General features: G+C 39.3%; 1 protein-coding gene across 1 annotated transcript; it reads left to right on the forward strand.

Annotated features, from left to right (window-relative positions):
- Positions 1 to 600: 600 nt before the first annotated feature.
- Positions 601 to 2,492, forward strand: ppp1r3g (protein phosphatase 1 regulatory subunit 3G). The gene has a single exon (XM_043718977.1). The coding sequence runs from the start codon at positions 756 to 758 to the stop codon at positions 1,860 to 1,862; it is 1,107 nt and encodes a 368-aa protein (XP_043574912.1). The 5' UTR covers positions 601 to 755; the 3' UTR covers positions 1,863 to 2,492.
- The last annotated feature ends 18,236 nt before the right edge of the window (positions 2,493 to 20,728 follow it).

Below are 20,728 nucleotides of genomic sequence, written 5' to 3' on the forward strand. Positions count from 1 at the left end.
TGGGAACATATTGCTTTCAGTTGATTATTGCCCTAAAACCCCTCCCATTGTAATCTGTGAGCTAATTGTCCTCGATGTGACAGTTGTTTCTGATGGGGGACTATTACGGCTCTGCAGGCACCCATATGCTGTCAGTAGAGTTTATCACAATCTCACTACTGTTTCAGCCAGGGAGAGTTTGTCCTGAGGTTCCTATACCACCATTAGTGGAAGATGTTTACTGTAAAAGCCTTTATTGCCCCTGGTTGCTCTTATTGCACTGAATGTGCGCTAGTTCCTTGAAGGTGTTCCTTTTACCCTGAATGTGAGGCAATTGCTCTGGGATTGTTCTTATTCCCTCAATATGGGCTTACTTCTCTGAAGTTGGCCCTGTTGCCTGTATTGGGAATTACCGCCATGAAATGTTCTTATTGCCCGCAATAAGGGGTCATTTCTGTGAGGCTGTACCTAATGCCCTCAGTGGGGGTTATTGCCCCCTGCTCTCCCAAGCGGCAGTGACTCAAAGCCTCCTGTTTATTTGTTGTGATCACGTCGCTCTGACGCCCCCCTTGCCCAGCACTGGACTCGGCTCCTGACCTCAATATACGTGCCCTTGCAAAGTTTTCAGCAGAGCTTTGATTGACACGGGCTCTGGGTCTGTTGGCAGCGCCTCCCCCTGTTTTATATATATATATATTAGTTATTGTTTTTAATAGTTTGAGTTTGGGCAGGGTAGGAGGACGGGGTTGGAGGTAAAGGGCGAGGAGCGACATGACATGGAGGAGCCTGACCCTGCCATCTCCCCTGCGGTGCATCGGGACCTGCAGGCAGATCTGAAGGTCTCGCCGGCTACTTGCTCTGGCCACTCCTTGCAACTTTCCTTGGGCACCAGCAGCGCCAGTAGCAACACCGGCAGCGGCTGCAAAATCCATCGGAGCTGCAGCACCATCGCTTGCAATAACATTCGGGGCACCAGCAGTAGCTGCAACACCAGCAACGGTAACAACAGTAACAAGAACTGCAGCCCGGCCGCTTGCAACACCGGCTGTTGCAATGGCAGCCTCAAAGGCGACACCGGCAAAACCTGCAACAGCAGCGGCTGCAAGGCAAGCTGTAACTCCGAGTCTGGGGACGAGAGGAAAGTTTGCGAGCTGTCCCGGCAGGCGGACGCCTCGAACCCCGAGAAGGAGGTGCTGGTCAGCGCCGTCAGCCGCCAGAGCAACGAGCTGAGGTTGAACCGGCGCCGCACCAAGTCGCTGCCCTGCCTGCACGACCCCTCCGACTTCTTCAGCGAATTCAACGGGGGGCTGCGCAAGAAAGTGAAGTTCGCCGACTCGCTGGGGCTCAGCCTGGCCAGCGTCAAGCACTTCCGAGCCAGCGACGAGCCTTACATCCCATCCAAGGTCTTCCTGCGGCTCCAGAGCTTTCCGGCCATCGTGGACGACCTGAACGAGAAGTTCAAGGCGCTCGGCATTCACTGCTTGAGACCCGCCTTCTCCATGCCTTGCGAGGCCAGCGACTTCATGCAGAGAGCTGAGAGGAACCGTGTCTGCCTGGAGAATGTTACTGTCAGACACTTTGACGTGCACGGGTTGATCAGGGTTTTGAATGTCTCTTATGTCAAGGAGGTGATTGTCCGCTATACATTCAACAATTGGCTCTCCAGCATGGACACGCCTGCCAAATATGTGGAAGGGTCGAGCCACTCAGGTACTGACCAGTTCTCGTTCGACCTGTCCATCCCCCCTTTCTTGGACCAGGGCTCTTTTGTCTACTTCGCCATCTGCTACAGGACGGACAGCGAGGAGTACTGGGACAATAACTTCGACAAGAATTATTCTCTGCAGTGTGAATCCACGTCAGATGAACACGCCAACAGTTAGGATCTTCTTGAAACGCACTCATTTGCATATGTCCTCTATTAAAGAGGTGCCATCTCTCCTTAAGTTTCAAGACAAGCCGCGGGTTTAACAAAAAGCACGAGGCGTCAAACTTGCCCAACGAAGTGTATTATTATATGTTCCAGACTTACGATAGAGTTTGAGGTATGCTATTGACAGTACAATTATTGAAGAAAATTAAAGAGGCAATGGCATCACAAATATCTGCTTAACGATCAAAGATTCCACTGTGCACCATACAAGTGGCCAAACTGACAATGTAAATGTCAATATACAGACCTGTTAATGCGATAACTTGGGACTTTTTGAAGCATGAAAGCTTGTTTAAACTGGAATCCCTTTTGCCTATCCTCCAACTTTCTGATGTTACCTTTGTCTTTTAGGATTAATTTAAGAGAGACTACAGCATTCTTCATCCAGGAGCTGGGATACAGAATCTGCTCTCAGTTCTATTCAAAGCCACTCTCATCAGCTGCTAGTTGTTTTTAGAGAGCAGGCTGGTTTCATATGAGACCACTGTGGGGGGCACGGTGGCACAGTGGTTAGCATTGCTGCTGCCGGAGACCCGGGTTCAATTCCCACCTCAGGCAACTGTCTGTGTGGAGTTTGCACATTCTCCCCGTGTCTGTGTGGGTTTCCTCCCACAGTCCAAAAATGTGCAGGTTAGGTGAATTGGCTATGCTAAATTGCCCGTAGTGTTAAGTGAAGGGGGAAATGTAGGGGAAATGGGTCTGGGTGGGTTGCTCTTTGGAGGGTCGGTGTGGACTTGTTGGGCCGAAGGGCCTGTTTCCACACTGTAAGTAATCTAATTCAAAAAAACCCTGAATTTTCACTAAACCCTCCTAACCCAACAGCAATGCTCTGTTTGCAGGCAGAAAATCACATCCTACTGCTTTGCAACTGTTATGCAGAGAATTACTGCAGTGCCTTACAGTAGGCCCAATACCACAAAGACAACTTAGAGAAGTTGTGATCTCAAATTAAAAGTTATATATAGATAGGTTTTATTAATTGTCCAAAAAGTGACCAATAATGAATTGTGCACTTGGTCTTTGATCCTCTGAAATATGTATGTCCAAGAGTTTTTATTGATCTGAGAACACAGCCTATATAGAAAATTAGAACATAATGCACTTAGCAATTGATGAGGACTAAATTACTCATCCTCTAATTAGGTATCAGTTCACATACAGTGAAAAGCACAGCTTTTTGGCAGGATTGTTCAGGAGGAATTGATTTACATCTACATAACCCTGACTAAAATGCTTTTAATTATTGGTGACTGTAAATGTCTAGAAAACTGATTATACCACAGGAATTATGTACAGTATTGTTTATAGAATGTACTTGCAGTCAGAATAAAATAGAAAACTTTCTTCACAAAGGTATGCAAATATAACAGAGAATGTGACATCTAAACTGAGTTATGGAATGGATTAAAAGTATTTTATACTATAAAGTTTCCTCCTGTTTCTCAGATTAAAATAGGAATTTGATCAACATGTAAAAATTCCCCTGTTCCTTGAGTAACTCTCATACAGGATTGGGAATAGCCAGATAGAATTACAACATGGAACTTGTATCTTTCTGTTGTTCCTCTCCTATTTCCTCTCATGGCACCTCTGAGCCCATCTTGTTCATGAGATGCCTCTGTTCCTTTAACTATATTTCCACTAAACTGCTGACCATTCAATGTTGCTTCCTTGCTCCCATGTTAACTGATGTTGGGGATTGTCCTCTACTCAGTTAATATTGCCCTCACTTCCAAATCTACTGGCATCATCCCTCTCCTCAAAAACACCTTGACCTCTATGATCTTGCAAACTGCCACCTGATATCTAAATTCCCTTACTTCACCAAAGCCCTTTTGTAAAGCAGAAGACTGCAGATGCTAAATAACTGAAATACAAACAGAAAATGCTTTAAATATTCAGTAGGTCAGTCTAGATCTGTGGAGAATGATATAGAGTTAATGTTTTTTCAGATGAAAAGTTATTGGCCTGAAACTCTAATTTAACTCTATTACTTTCTACACAGATGTGGTCAGAGCTGCTGAGCATTTCTGACGTATTCTGGTTTTATCCCTTGAATATGTTGTTGAGTCTTATTTTCCAGAAACTCTATATTCAAATTGTTCTGATCAGATTTTCCCCAAAGCTAATCCACTGTATTTGCTTGCCTCTTGACTTGGGTCTACCCTAGCACTCATTACACTCATGCCTAATGCTGTGTTGTTTCTTGAGAATTCATGTTTCTGTGGGCTTTCACTGCTTGGACTGAAAACCTGTGAGCATGGCTGGCCGTCTTATTGACAGCATTACTTTGCATGTTTTTGTGCTGAAAAGCTTATTTTAACTGGAGAAACATGTAAAAATTGCTGTACCCTTCCCAACAACGGTGAATGAACATACCTTGGCACATTTGTGATTGTTATATTAACATTCTGACAACACCTCCATACACTGGAGCCAAGACAAGATTGAATCTTATGGAAACTTACAGATACCATCTGGAGCTGTGAAACCAACACAAAACTCACTGTTGCACTTGTTCTGGTCTACCCAACATTATAGTATTGCTCAACCTGGCCCAGGAACTGCCACACAAACATGGTAGATATACAGCTCGGGGAAGTCAAAAGGATTATTTCTGGGACATTGAAACTGATATAGTTTGATTGGACTCCTGTACTAACATGTATTAAAAATTTCAGATGTCCACAGGGTATAAATGTCCTTCTCAAAGAAGATTTACATTGACACATGGCCTCAAAACAAACCAGGCATTTTTCTGAAATTCAGGCCTGGATCATACATTATTCAAATTGACAACAGCTCCACTTCTTATAGCACACCTCCTGGTTGACTGCAAACATCATCAATAGCAATTTGGAACTGACAAGTGCAGAAGTCCCAGGCTTCAACTTTCCATAGAAAATCTGAACAACCTTGAACTTGAGGTCAGACCTGGACAGATGGGACCATTTGCTCCACACATAAAACATCAGAAAGAGCTCAAATTATGATCACAGACATGAAAGTTAGACATGACCAACTTACTGAACTTCTGCCCTAAGAGACCCAATCCTTATGATATGAAAGCCATTTATACTGTGTCACTTGAAGTTGTTGAGTGTTAGTTGATATCAAACTGGAACTGCTTTTCCAGTCACAAAGATAAGAGAGTCCTTTATGCTATTTTAAAGAAACTGCTCTGCCCATCTGCACATACGTTTTACCCCACTTCCCTTATTGATATCACATGCCTTGCAAAGATATTTTTCCTTGTTCTTCTGTGATCTTGCATTAACTAATGGTCACACATCATATTAATATCAGTTGGTAATTAGGACTCTAAAGTAGATGTGTGCATTGAGTTATAATTCTTGTTTTAAGAGGTGGAAAGTCATTTGGAACCATGAACTAAGTACTTAATTTCCAAGAAAGCATGTGATTTAAATGCCCAATGGGGCAGCTTTGTATTAATTACAAACTGAGAAAAAGACTGGGGCCACTAGTAGCTTGAGTTCAGTTCAAAATAATCAGTGCAAAAGAACAATTTCATCCCATGAGAAGGACAATCAGATAGTTGTGTAGAAATCTCAGGAGTTGGAAGTGTTTAGTTTGTAGAATCTCTAAGTAGTCAACTGAAAAAGAAATCCAGGCCCTGAGAACTGAAAAAAATTTACCATGCCATCAAAACTGGAAAGAGTCACTCAAGCAAGACATTAAATTTAAAATCGGAACTTCACTTTGCTGGAATTGAGTACCTGTAACAGATATTGTCGGGAACAAGGTTGAATCCTTTCCTATTTTTAAATCTCTTACAGTATAATTCTGTAATAAAGTCATGTTGTTTTGTTTAAGAGCCTTGACAATCTCTTGCGAATATGTTCAATGATTAACCAGCATGGTAAGCAAACAGCAAAAATAAAAATTATCTCTTAAGCCAGGTTTCACTCTCGGATTGACTTGTCCAGTATTACAATCATCTGGGATCATAATAAAATGTAGGCTTTCGAAAGGGTAGGAAATGATTAAATTTAGGAGAGATCTGTGATTCTTTAAAGGAACAAGAATGTGAAGAAAATGGTCATAAAAGCAGTCATGTTGACATTAAGTGTACTATACAGATCAGAGTGACAAAATCATTTTGAATGCTGCTAAGACTTTACTAGCAGTAGAAAACATAACAGTGGGTTATTTGGCTTGTGCTAAACTGAGAGAGCAAATAAGTTGAAGATTGAAATAAAAGCAAGATTTTGTAAGGATGAGATGATTAAAGTGATTACTAAAAGTTTAGATTTAAAAGGAGGAAGACCTGAACCTCGTGCATCACAGTTGAAATTAGCTAAGATTCAGTTAGAAATGAGAAAATAACTGCGAGAGAAAGTTAAATGCAGAAACTTGAAATAGATGAAAAAAGAGAAAAGATGAAAAGAGAAAGGAAAGTAAGAAGAGAGGAGAAAGACAATCAAAGAGGAATAGAAAGTGAGGAGAAAGGAAAAAAAAAACCTGAAAATAAGAAAGTTTGAATTGGCGATTGAGAAGGGAGAAAAATAAAATATAAATGAGAAAAAATGGAACTCATAAAGCTTGATCTTCAAAAAGAGAGAAAGAACTTAGACAATATGACTTGGTGAATGAAACATTCAGAGTAAAGGGAGATAGAAGAGGTAGTATCTTAGAGGATGATTATGGTTCCAAAATGGGATTTGATTTAACCAGAAATTTTCAGATAAAGCCAACATTTACAGACAATGGAGAAGGAGGACAGTGCATCTTGTTTGAAAGATGAAGGGCCAAAAAAATGTTTGGACCTCAACATTACAGAGTGTTTTGACAGGTAAAGCTAGTAGCATCCGCACCAGTTTGTCAGAAGAACAATCTGCAGACCACAAAACTTAAAGTAAAAATATTCAATGTTTGCCAGCTTGTCCATGAAGCTTATTAATTAAAATCCAGGATTATTAGAAAGAAATCCAATCGCACATTTCTAGAATTTATGCAAGAAAAAAATTGCAGTTAAAAATGGTAGCAGAAATATTTATCCAATTTTTCACAAAACATAGATTACCCAAAAACTACAATTATATCAAAGTTGAAATGTTATGTCATAAATATTTTTAAAAATGAATAGTTTGAGAATAATGTAGTTTACATCTTCAGCTTATTATGCACAATCTTTACAAGCATTGGAAGGAAAGCATAACATTGTAAAGACCATGATGAGACTACACCAGGTTGTAGTCTAACAAGTTTATTTGAAATCACAAGCTTTTGGAGGGTAGCCCCTTGTCAGGTGAAGTTACTTCCTCTAGTACCTCCACATCTTTGGAGTATAACCTTGTGTTGTGTGATTTCTGACTGAGTCCACAAGACTCAGTTCTTTTGAACTGATAATATGGAACATAGGGTGAGAAAAGCTCTTAATTCAATAGAAATGTATGAATCAAAGCTAAGATATTATACTTCCAACTGGTGTGTTACATTTCAGAGAAACTAATTAAAGCACATGAGATGGCCAATAAAACATTTGAAGAATACTCAACATTCAAAACTAGAGCTGATAAAAAGGCCAAAGCTCAAAAAATGTTTTTGGAGACCAGGTATTACTTGTCTTGAATAAGAGTGAGGTAAATTGGACCTTATCAAAGCAAAATAAAACTCAATTATGTGAATTATGTAAATGGAGACTCCAGATAGGAGAAAAACAAATAATGAGTGTGTTATTTTCATATGTTGAAGAGATACTTAATCAGAGTGGATAGAGAGAATAGAAGTGCATTCATACTGGTAAAAGAAATGGACATGCACAAACTATTACATTGAATTGTTAAAAGAATATTGACAAGTTTCATTGACTAATAAAACCAAAGAAATATTTCATAATATCAATTGAATTTACGAATGTAAACATATACTCTTTGGAATGAAAAATGCACTAGTGCCTTTTGAATGATTACCATCAAGGATTTTGAAGGATTAAGCAGTTGTGTTGTTTACATTGATCATTTTGGGGAAAGATATAAAAGGGACTTAAGGGGCAACGTTTTCACACAGAAGATGGTGAGTGTATGGAATGAACTGTCAAAGGAAGTGGTGGAGCTGAAAATGTGTTGCTGGAAAAGCGCAGCAGGTCAGGCAGCATCCAAGGAGCAGGAGAATCGACGTTTCGGGCATGAGCCCTTCTTCAGGTCGCCTTGTTTTACACCCCTTGGATGCTGCCTGACCTGCTGCACTTTCCCAGCAACACATTTTCAGCTCTGATCTCCAGCAAACTGCAGTCCTCACTTTCTCCTAAAGGAAGTGGTGGATGCTGGTACAATTACAGCATTTAGAAGGTATCTGGATGGTATATGAATAGGAAGGGTTTAGAGAGATATGGGCCAAGTGCTGGCAAATGGGACCAGATTAGGTTAGGATATCTGATCAGCATGGACAGGTTGGACTGAAGGGTCTGTTTCCGTGCTATACATCTCTTTGACTCTATGCCTCTATTTGGTTCTTTCTGCCAAACTTGGGAAGAGCATTTGCATTACTTGAACAAAATGTCTTGATTGGATACAAAAAATTAATTTGGTCATAAATTTGTCTAAAGTGAATTTGCCAAAGCAAAAATGACATATTTTAGCCAAACTGCAATTCAAGCAGGAAAAATAAGGTGATCTTGGATTTTCCCAGGCCTTAGGCAATACTCAAAATTCTGTGGTATGTTGATGTGAATGAATCTTATCAGAAAGCCATTACAAATTTCAGCACTGGAATGACAGCCTTGACAAACAAAGAAAGGCAAGAAATTTAAATTAACAAAATAATGTTAGTTCTTATTTGAAAGCTGTGTTGTCAACCACACTGGTTTTAGCAGCACCAAATTATGAGATACCTTATAAACTGACTGTTATTACCAATTAGATTGGTGGAGTGCTGTCACAGAAGATGAGAAAGTGACTGAATGGCCAGTTATTTTTCCAGGAAATTAAATGCATGTAATCGTAAACATATGTTTTCAATAAAATTTATTACAAGTTTGGGTTCTTGTGTTCTGTGTTAGTGTCGGAAAATATTTGCTAACCAACGGTAGGCCCACAAAAGCAAAAATGGCCAAATATACCAAAAACACCCAGAATTCCCAAGCAGCTCAGAAGCCAAATCAGACAGGCCATGCAGACAAAGCAATACACTTCAAGCTCCCTCTAACAATGACAGAGAACCACAAATATCTCAAAGCCCCAAGGACAGTTTCACAACCCAGCAATACTAAAGGCACATATAGAGAGCAGGTCAGACAGAGAGGCACCAGCAAGGACATACTCCAGGAACAGGACAATGGAAGCACCTCACCATTTCAGAGGAGACATTAACACCTACCTGTGAAGAGGAATGGAACGATCGATACTGTCGGGATGTTGCATTGTGTGAAGGAACAGGACATTCATCTGATATTTGTTTTCCAATTTGCATCCTTGCAACTAGATTACTCCATTTCCAGATACATTGTAGTTTTCCATTTCTTAATCAGTGTCATTGTGCAGCATTATTATAAAACTGGTCTGATCCTCAGCTCTAAGAAGAGAAATCTGATCTACCTGTACAGACTGTCCGTTCTGTGTCAGCCTAGTCTGGTTATCTTCCAGCAATATCGCTTGCAATAAACCGTTTGTCAGTTTCACTTCGAGCTGTGTTTTGTGATCTCTAACCTATTGGGCAAATTTCTTCGACAGTTAGTGAGAGAAATGGGTTTTCTGTATTTAGGTATTTGTATTTCTAGCAAGTTTTGAGAAGATTTGTAGCTCAGGTTGAGGCTCTGGATGTAGGTTTGCTAGCTGAGCTGGAAGATTCATTTCCAGACATTTTGTCACTATACTAGGTAACATTTTCAGTGAGCCTCTGGGTGAAGCACTGCTGATGATTCCTGTTTTCTATTTGTATTTCTGTTGCCATAGTGATTTATTTTAAGATAGGTTTGAGGTCTAGCTTCAGAATTTCAGGGGTATTGTACAGTACTAGTAGAGTTTTGTTTACTTTCGATTGTTCTGTGATACAGCAAGGTAAATACATTGGTTAGAGATATCTGGAACTTGTTTTCTTTAAGCTTAAAGAAAACAATCATAGTTTAGGAGGTTTTCTTTTAGTTTTACGTAGAGTTTTGAGTAATTCTGTTAAGTCCTTAGATGAAGATGGCTGTAAGACAAGGGCTTCTGAGAAGTAAATTATGAAATGAACTAGATTAGCTTAGAGTGAAGAGTTAGTCTTAGTTCCAGACCAGAAGTGTTCAGCTAAAACATTGAAGAAGTTACTTAAAACTGAGTGTTTCAACTCAGGTCTATAATACCTCCAACATTAAAGTCACAAGTACTGAAACCTATCAGGATGATAATGACAGGGACTCTGGTGTGAGTATTAGATAAGTGGTGGTTTTTTTGTTTATGCATGCTGTGCCCCTCAATATTGTTCAGGAATTTGTTTTTATTGGAATGCACAAATTTGGATTATTTTGGGATCACACATTTATTGAATGTTTGCAGATCTTAGAATTAGTACAATAAGTAAATAATGTGGTTTACTTTATCTTTTAAGACAATAAGAAGTAGGAACAGGAGTAGGCTATTCGGTCCCTCAAGCCTGCTCTGCCATTCATTAGAATTATGGCTGATCTGACACTCCTTACTTACATTTTACTGCCCTTCCTCCACCCTTACCCCATAACCCTTAGTTCCCCCAGTGATCAAGAATCTTTCTATCTTAGTCTTAAATATACATAAGGACTCTGTCCCCACAGCTCTCTGTGGTAAGGAGTTCCAAAGACTCAAAACTCTGTGAGAGAAGAAATTCTTCCTCATCTCAGTCTTAAATTGGCACCCCTTTATTCTGAGACTTCACCCTCTGGTCCTTCCCCATTAGGGGAAGCATCCTTTCAGCATTAATCCCATCAAGCCCCATAAGAATCCTATATGTTTCAATTAGACCACCTCTCATTCATCTGAACTCCAATGAGTAGAGTCCCAACCTGATTAACCTTTGCTCATAAGATAATCCCCCTCCATACCAGGGATCATCCTAGTGAACATTCTCTGAACGATTCCAATGAAATTATATCTTCCTTTAAATAAGAGGACCAAAAATGCTCATAGTACTCAAAATATGGTCTCACCAGTACCTTGTTCAGTTGCAATAAGACTTACCTATTCTTATGCCCCTTTGAAATAAAGCCCAACATTCTATAAAACCTATTTGATTACCTGCTGCATCTGTGTGCTAGCTTCCTGTGTTTCATGTACAAATACCCCCAATTCCCATAGTGTCACAATTTTTCGTTTGAGTAACTGTTCTTTTGTTCTCCCTTCTAAAATGAAGAACTTCACATTTTCCCACATTATACTCCATTTGTCTACATTTGTCTGCTTACTTATCAATATCTCTCTGTAAACTGTTTGTACCTCACTTGCAACGGGCCTACTTTTGTCTCATCCACAAATTTGGCTCCAGTACATTTGCTTCCTTCCTCCAAATCATTAATATATATACAATTGTGTTCCTAGTACTGATTCCTGTGGAACCCCATTGCTTCTAGATCACCAACCTGAAAAAGAATCCCTTATCACCACTCACTGTTTCCAGTCCATTAGCAAATTCTGTATCCATGCTAATATAGTACTTCCAGCACTATGAGCTCCTATTTTGTGAAGTGTGTTATCAAATACATTCTGGAAGTACAGTACAACACAACTACTGGTTTCCTTCTACTCATTTTAGTTGGGACTTCCTTAAAAAACTTATTTAAATTTGTCATTTCCTTTTCTTGAAGCCATGCTGATCCTACTTGATTAGAATGTGATTTTCCAAGTCTGCTTCTCTATTACTTCTTAATAATTGATTTCAACATTTTGCCAACAATAGATATTAGGCTAATTGGCATATTGTTATCAGCTTTTTTTGCCTCCCTCCCTTTTTGAATAGGGTTGTCACATTGACAGTTTTCTAATCATGTTGTACTTATCCAGATTGGAAAATTACAACCAATGCGTCCACTACCTCTCTTCTTCTAAGATCCTACGATGCAAGACATCAGGGCCAGGGGACTTATCTGTCTTTAGCTCCATTAGTTGCTCTAATACTACATCTTCAGTGGTGGTAGTAGTATTTAATTCCTCTCCTGTAATTTTTTACTATTAATGAGATGTTTGTAGTATTTTCCACCATGAAGACTGATGCAAAATTCCTGTTTAATTCCTCTGCCATTTCTTTATTCCCCATTCAGTCTTTTCAGATTCATTTTCTAAGGATTCACTTTGACTGTTTGCTTCCTTTTTGTATATTTAAATAAGGCCTTATTGTTAGTTTTTATACCTCTCACTAGTTTGCCCTTGTATTTTACTTTATCTTTCTTTATCATCTTTTTAGCCCTCGTTTGCTGAATTTTGAATTTATCTCCGTCTTTGGATCTGTCATTGACTTGTGGTCTGTCAAACTAGGTTTAACTCTGGGATCTGATATGTCCAGCAGTACCATCAGCTGGGATCACAACAGGTGACACACTGTAGTTCCTTTTTAGTTTATTATTGCCTTATTGCAGAGTGAAAGTGCTTTGTTAAAATCATGAAGGAGTTTATTTGAAGTGCAGTCTAACCTCAGCATGAAGACTCAAGGAAGAGGCAATCAGATTTTCAAGACCGGGAATTGAAGCATCAGTCAATTTAAGCCTCATAGATATTATAGAGAGAGAATTCTTTCTGATGTCTGAATACTGTAAAGGAGTGCTGTTGAAATTAATGGAATTATATTTTTCCAAAAATTGATGTCAGACTAACTGATGTGCAGTATTATTTTCACTCTCCTTCCATTCTTGAAAAACAGTGTAACCAGTGCCAACTTCCAAACTAATGAGACCATTCTTAAATCTATAAAATATTGGAAAATCACGCAACCGTTATATCTACAGCTTTTTCTTTTAGAACCTAAAGTGTAAGCCATTGGGTCTTGAGGATTTGTTGAATTTTAGTCCTTTAAGTTTCTTCAATAAATTTTCTTTGTTGGTTTCATTCCCTCACATTTTAGTACCTTGGTTAATGTATATTTCTGGAATGAAACTTATCTCTTCTGGCGTAAGGACTGTAAAATATTTGTTTAATGCCTTTTTCATCTTTCTCATTCTCTGTGATAATTTCTCCTGTCTCTATTTCTAAGGGTTAGCTCTTACAATCTATTTTTATATTCTTGATCATATTCTATTTTTCCCTTTCTATCAACCTTTTTATAAAGTTTCTGGTGGACTTTTGTTGCTTTCTAAACCATCCACATTCTTCAGATTTGTTATTTCTATTTAAACTATATTATAAGCCTCATCTTTCAATCACTATTTTCCTTAACTTGCTGAGTGAGCCATGGATGGACCTTTCTTGTTGGGTTTTTGATTTTCAAAGGAATACACTTTTGTTGAACGTCTTGGATTACTTTGTAACTGTTTCCCACTGTTCATTTATAGCCATACCTCTTCATCCATTTACTCAATTAGTCTTAGTCAGTTCTCCTCACATTTCCGTTTATTGGCTTTATTTAAGATGGTTGTTTGCATTATGGAATATGTCACTTTCAAACTTAAAATGAAATTCAATCATTCAATCAAACTCTTTCCAAAAGGATCTTTGACTATTACTGATTAACATTGCTTAGTACATAACACTAGATCTACGATATCTTTATCCTAGTTAATTCAAAGAATACATTTCTTTAAGAGACCATCATGAACACATTCTATGAACTTATCTTCTAGAGCAGTGTTTCCTAAATATTTCAGCTGTTTTAAAATTCATTTGTGGGATGTGGGCATTGCTGGCTGGCCAGCAGTTATTGCCCATCCCTACTTGCCCTTGAGAAGATGGTGGTGAGCTGCGTTCTTGAACTGCTGCAGTTCACCTGCTGTGTGTTGACCCAAAATGCCATTAAGGAGGGAATTCCAGGAGTTTGACCCAGTGAAGTCAGAATGGTGAGTGGCTTGGAGGAACTTGAAGGTGGCGATGTTCCCAGATATTTGCTGCCCTTGTTCTTCTAAATGAAAGTGGTTGTGGGTTTGGAAGGTGCTGTCTCAGGATTTTTGGTGTTTCTGCAGTGAATCTTGAGATAGTACACACTGCTGATACTGAGCGTTGGTGGTGGAGGGAGTGGATGTAGTGCCACTCAAGTGGGCTGTTTAGTTCTGGAAGCTGTCAGGCTTCTTGAATGTTGTTGGAGCTACACCGATCCAGGCAAGTGGCGAGTGTTCCAACACACTGCTGACGTTTGCTGTAGATGATGGACAGGCTTTGGGGACTCAGGAGGTATGTTACTTGCTGTAGTAATCCTAGTCTCTTACCTGCTCTTATAGTCACTATGTTTTTGTGCTGAGAAGTTGAGTTTCTGGTCAATGGTAATGCCCAGAATGTTGATAGTGGGAGATTCACCGTGATGGCTACACCTTTGAATGTCAAGGGGCAGTGGTTAGAATGTTTCTTATTGGTGATGGTCATAGCCTGGCATTTGTGTGGCATGAATGTTACCTGCCACTTCTCAGCCCAAGCCTGCATACTGTCCAGGTCTTGTTTCATTTGAACATAGACTGCTTCAGTATCTGATGAGTCGTGAATGGTACTGAACATTGTACAATTATTAGCAAACTTATGAATGTATGATGGAGGGTAGCAGCTGAAGATGGTTGGGCCTAGGACACTACCCTGAGGAGCCCCTGCAAAGACATCCTAGAGCTGATGACTGACCTCCAACATGACACACCCTTGGGTAGTGTTGTACAACAGAGAAACCTAGGGGTTTGTGTACACAATTCTTTAAAGTTTGTATCACATGTAGATAAGGTGGTTAGGAGGCCATTTATCATGCTTACCTTTATTGTTCAGACCTTTTGAGTATATGAGTTACAATATTATGTTGAGGTTGTAAAGGACATTGATGAAACCTCTTCTGGAAACCGTGTCCAGTTGTGGTCAACCTGTTATAGGAAGTATATTATTAAGCTGGAGGGAGTTCAAAAGAGATTTATCAGGATGTTGCCAGGAATGTAGGACTTGAGTCATTAGAAGTGGCTAGGATATTATTCACTGGAACATAGGAAGTTGAGGGTTATAGAGTCAAAGCACGGAAACAGACCCTCCGGTCCAACTCGTCCTTGCTGACCAGATATCCTAAATCAATCTAGTTCCATTTGCCAGCACTTGGCCCATATCCCCCTAAACCCTTCCTAATCATATACCCATCTAGATGCCTTTTAAATGTTGTAATTGTACCAGCCTCCACCACTTCCTCTGGCAGGACATTCCATACACTCACCACCCTCTATGTGAAAAAATTGTGCCTTATATTTTCCCCTCTCACCTTAAACCTATGCCCTCTAGCTCTGGACTCCCTCACCCCAGGGAAAAGACCTTGTCCCTTTACCATAACCATGCCCCTCATGATTTTATAAACCTCAGTTAGATCACCCCTCAGCCTCTGACACTCCAGGGAAAATAGCCTCCAACTCTGGCAACATCATTGTAAATCTTTTCTGAGATTTTAACATCATGATGGGTATAGATAAGGTAAATAGCAGATGTCTTTCCCTATGGTGGGGGATTTCAAGATTGAGGGCATATTTTGAAGGTGAGAGGAGAAAATTTTTGAAAAAAGGCAGGGTGGCTTTTTTTTTTACAGAAAGTAAGTGGTGGATGTGAGTACAGTTACAATGTTTAAAAGACATTTGAATAAGTAAATGAATAAGAAATGTTGGAGGGATATGGGCCAAGTGCAGGTAGGTGGGACTAGTCTAGTTTGGGATTATCGTCGGTATGGACTGGCTGAAACAAAGCATCTGTTTCCATGCTGTACAATTGTATGACTCTATATCACAACCATCTTCCACTTCAATCGGTGGAGCGTTTACTCCCTAATACCCACTGATTCCAGTTTTGCTGGGGCTACTTGATGCCACACTCAGTCAAATGAAGCCTTGATGTCAAGGGCTGTCACACTTACCTCACCTGTGGAATTCAGCTCTTTTGACCATGTTTGAACCAAGAATGTAATGAGGTCAGGAGCTGAGTGGCCTTGGTGGAACAGAAATTGGGCATCACTGAGCAGGTTATTGCTGAGCAGATGCAGCTTGATAGCATTATTGATCACACCTTCCATTACTTTATTTATGATTAAGAGTAGACTAATGGGAGATAATTGGCTGTGTTGGATTTGTCCTCCTTCTTATGTATAGGACATAAATATCATATGGAGTGAATTGAATTGGCTGATGACCAGTAAAGGTGGGAACCACGAGAGGAAGCCAAGATGGATCATCCAAATGGCACTTCTGGCTGATGATTACTGCAAATGCTTCAGCCTTATCTTTTACACGAATGTGCTGGGTTCTTCCATTATTGAAGATGGGGACATATGTGGAGCCTCCTCCTTCAGTGAGTTGTTTTAATTGTTCACCACCATTCACGACTGGATGTAGCAGGACTGCAGAGATTAGATGTGATCTGTTGGTTGTGGGATTGCTTAGCTCGATCACTTGGTGCTTATGTACATTTTCAGCATCTAAACCTTTTCACAGCATACCAAATATTTAAAAATAATCAACACTAGCATTGTAAGAAAAATATTTATTTTGAACTGAAACATAAATAGACTACAATTTTTATAAGAAACATTTGACCACATTTTTTGATGAGAATTTCGAGATGAAATTTAAGATTCTTCCAATGAACACAACTGTTTAATATTTGGTTCAATGCTGAAAAGAGGCTACATGAATTTCTGGAACCATTTTATAAACATGTCCTCTTCTGATTCTTCAGAAGTGACAGGGAAGAGATACTAAGTTCACAAAAGTAGGTGGTTCAAAATGGCAGTAGAACAATCATTACTTGATTTGTGATTGAGTTATTAATTTATCATTTGGCGTCAAAATTGATCCAGTAGAATCTCTCTGAACTTGAGTTCAAGGGTGCAGTGATTTCTGACATCCAGAATTCTTCATTTTCTTTCAAAGAGAAACCTATAATTGATTCTTCTGAAGATACCAAAAATTAGAGTCATAGAGTTGTTAAGATGAAAATAGATGCTTTGGTCCAACTTGCCTATGCCGACCAAATATATTAAGTTAAATTAATCTAGTCCAATTTGCTAGTATTACTCTAAGCCCTCCCCATTCATGTACCCACGCAGTTGTCTTTTAAATGTTGTAATTGTACCAGCCTCCACCATTTCCTCTGGAAGCTCATTCCTTATCCGCACACCCTCTGCGTGAAAAAGTTGCCCCTTAGGTCCCTTTTAAATCTTTCCCTTCTCACCTTATGTTCTTGGGTGAATGTTCATGAATTCTCAGCTACGCACGTCAAAATATGTAATGATATTTTAAAGTCAAGGATCAAAGGGAGGCTGGCAAGCATTCAGGCGACTGTAAATTTTAGCCATATTCAGTTTTAAGAATATAGCACGCTTATGTTTCACCAACTCTTAAGTATGATAATTTTTAAAAATTCATTGGATGAGGGCATCACTGGCTAGGCAGCAATTAATGCCCATCCCTAACTGCCCAGAGGACAGTTAAGAGTCAACCATATTGCTATGGTCTGGACTCACATCTATGCCACACCAGGTAAGGACGGCGGTTTCCTTCCCTAAATTAGTGAACCAGATGGGCTTTTCCAACAATCGACAATGGATTCATGGTCACATTAGACTCTTGATTCTATTTTTTTTTATTTAATTCAAATTTGATCCCAGGTCCCCAAAACATCTGGGTCTCTGCATTAAGTCCAGGATAATACCACTAATTCATCTCCTCCCCGCAATCATTTAGATCATATTTGTGGTAAAACAGAGGATACAAGGGTAACTGAAAATCATGTGACAAGCACCTGTTGTCAATAGGATTGACAGAACCTTCCTAAATTGCAGTCAATTTTTGAAGGTGACAGGAAAACGTAAGAGTGCCATTTAAAAACAAACACAGGATCCACAGAGATATGGAGTAGAAAAGCAAGGGAATTGCGCTAAACTATAATAGATCACTGGTTATCCCTCATCTGGAGGATTTTGCTCTGGCCCACATGACCTGAAATAATGTTTCAACATATCTTGATGTGAACTTGAATGTTTCTCCATAAGAAAGAGTAGCCTTTCATCTAAGTTTGAGCTAGAAGGTTGCTTGAGATTTGAAGTGAACCATGTCCTATTCCTTCTCTTCAATGGTGAAGTTTCGATTTCAACCTATGTAACTTGACTGTGCGTTTGTCGGTATGTCCACATTGCATCGTTGAAGTTTCCAATTCAGCTTAAATACATCGGGTACATCAGCCAAGCAGACCAATTTTTCCAGCCAGTGTTTATCTTGCAACTGATAGCGTATTGAGTCTCATTGAGCATGAATTGTTTCAATTCTTCCTTCAGTTCATAGACTCTTGAAACTCATAAACACTGCCTCTTAAGAGCCAGTAAATTTCTGTATGAAGGAGGGATTGAGGTTCATTCCTTTTTTTTGACATAGAACAGAGAATAGGTGTGACTGAGGTGTTCTGGATTTAATGTCATTGACAATTTTTACAGCCTCATTAAGTGTGGATTTAAGCTTAGTTGGCAAACTACGTGACGTAAAAGCTTCCGTATGAAGAAAGCAGTGAGTGGTTTCGATTTCTAGGTTTTCAGGTTGCACTTTGGATACGCCTTTCACATTCTGTCATTGCAACCTCAACATTAGTGCATATATCTATGAAATTCTGCCACGGAATACCATTTGTTTTGAACTACTCATTGGTCATTCTGAATATTTCTTCCTTTGTTGTTTGCTGTGGAAATTCCTTACAGATTAAATAATGTTTTTTCAAGCTGTCCACTTCAAACCAAACAATTGCAACCAGCTCTGCACAACTATTAATGTCTGTTGATTCAATTAATGCAAACATTTCCTGATCCTTGAATTTTTCTGGATCACTGTGCTTATATGCCCTATGATATATCTGTTGATAGTTATATTTAAAAGTGGAGCTTGTCACCTCATTTGCTGCTACTCTGGCTATCAGAATGTGGACAATTTTCTTGCAAGCTTAGAGTGAGAGTCTCAACAATCATAAGAGGCTTTTTCGATTGGCAACCAACCTGGCAACATTGTAACTGGCCTCTTGTGCATGATTCAATACTTTTGTTTACGCTCTCAGCTTATGTCCTCAGTATGAGAGCTCCACTTTGCATTCTGTTCTTACAACTGTCGAAAGTAACTGATGTCCTTTTGGAGGTAAGTGGGATGTTTTGAGGAAAGATGTTTTCAGTTTGCTTGAAACAGTTTGACACTGTGCCTCAGCAAATTGGAGATTAAGGTCAAGGAGCAACAGGATCACAGAACTAGATGAATCCAAATGTCAGGTAATCATCATGGTACTGTCTGTTATGACCTCAGTGGTCTTGATTGCTGACTCTTTGCTACTGTTATTGTTGCACAAATCCACCAGCCTGTCTGATGGGACTACTTCTTGCAAAAAGCTATCCACGATCATGGGTTAATTTCTGCATTTGAATCCGTTAAATGGGAGAGAATCTTTTTGGACTGCCACTTGTAGGTAAAACATACAAGAATAATTATTTAAATCAGAGCAGTCCAAACCACAACAACATTCTCTGCAATCGCCATCAACTTTGCCAGAATTTTACAAGTCTCTGAATAAGATGTGATTTCTCCAATTGAGATAACACACAAAAAGAATACTGAATTCATTTGATTCAGGATATATAAACGTGAACAGACCTTTTCTACATTGATTTTAACCAAAGCCTATTTCAGTGACATTTTGACTTGCAAGCATGAATGTCAAACCTGATATTGAAGTCCAAGTCTTATCTGCACACCTTAAATTAACCTTTGCATCCAACATGCTGTAGTGAGGAATAGTAGTCATAGTTTTCACAAATTGTTAATACTGTTATATAGTACACAGTGCATTTTCAGTGTTCAGTTCTGCTTAAAAGAAACATAGGCTCAGGAGTAGGTGGTTCAGCACCTTGAGCCTGTACTACCATTGAGTGAGGTCATGGCTGGTCTGTGGCCTAACTCCAAACACCATATCCCTTATTATCTTTGCTTAACTAATTTTGATCCTAAATCTAGCATCTTCACTGGAAAAAGTATGTTTTTATTACCTGTCTTTTCCTGTTAATATTTTTAATACATCAATCAGGTCACCTCTTAACCTTTAAAAATCTAAAGAAAACAAGTCTAATTTGTATTATTTCTCCTCATAACTTAACCTCCGAAGTTCAGGTATCATCCTTTTAAACCTTCATTGTACTCTTTCCAAAGCCAAAATATCCTTCCTAAGTATGATGCATTAAGTTGTGTTTATTATCATACCTCATTGAGGTAGCAAGCTGGTAATCAAGCCCCACTATTCCTGGAGTTGTCACAAAACTTAAAGATCTTATCAAAGTTTGTAAAGTTCCCCAATGTAACTGTCTTTTTAGACCCAAGTTAACAAAAAAACATAAACAAGGTTTCCATATTTAACACGAGTTATTATTTATAACAAATGATTTGGATGTGAGCATGAGGTATAGTTAGTAAGTTTGCAGATGACACCAAAATTGGAGGTGTAGTGGACAGCGAAGAAGGTTACCTCAGATTACAACAGGATCTTGATCAGATGGGCCAATGGACTGAGAAGTGGCAGATGGAGATTAATTCAGATAAATGCGAGATGCTGCATTTTGGGAAAGCAAATCTTAGCAGGACTTACACACTTAATGGTAAGGTGTGTTGCTGAACAAAGAGACCTTGGAGTGCAGGTTCATAGCTCCTTGAAAGTGGAGTCGCAGGTAGATAGGATAGTGAAG

This window comes from Chiloscyllium plagiosum, chromosome 29, assembly GCF_004010195.1.
Source record: "Chiloscyllium plagiosum isolate BGI_BamShark_2017 chromosome 29, ASM401019v2, whole genome shotgun sequence".
NCBI classification, from domain to species: Eukaryota; Metazoa; Chordata; class Chondrichthyes; order Orectolobiformes; family Hemiscylliidae; genus Chiloscyllium; species Chiloscyllium plagiosum.

Bases quoted from the DNA above. Each gene is read 5' to 3' on its own strand.
- ppp1r3g (XM_043718977.1), top strand. From the start codon at position 756: ATGGAGGAGCCTGACCCTGCCATCTCCCCTGCGGTGCATCGGGACCTG.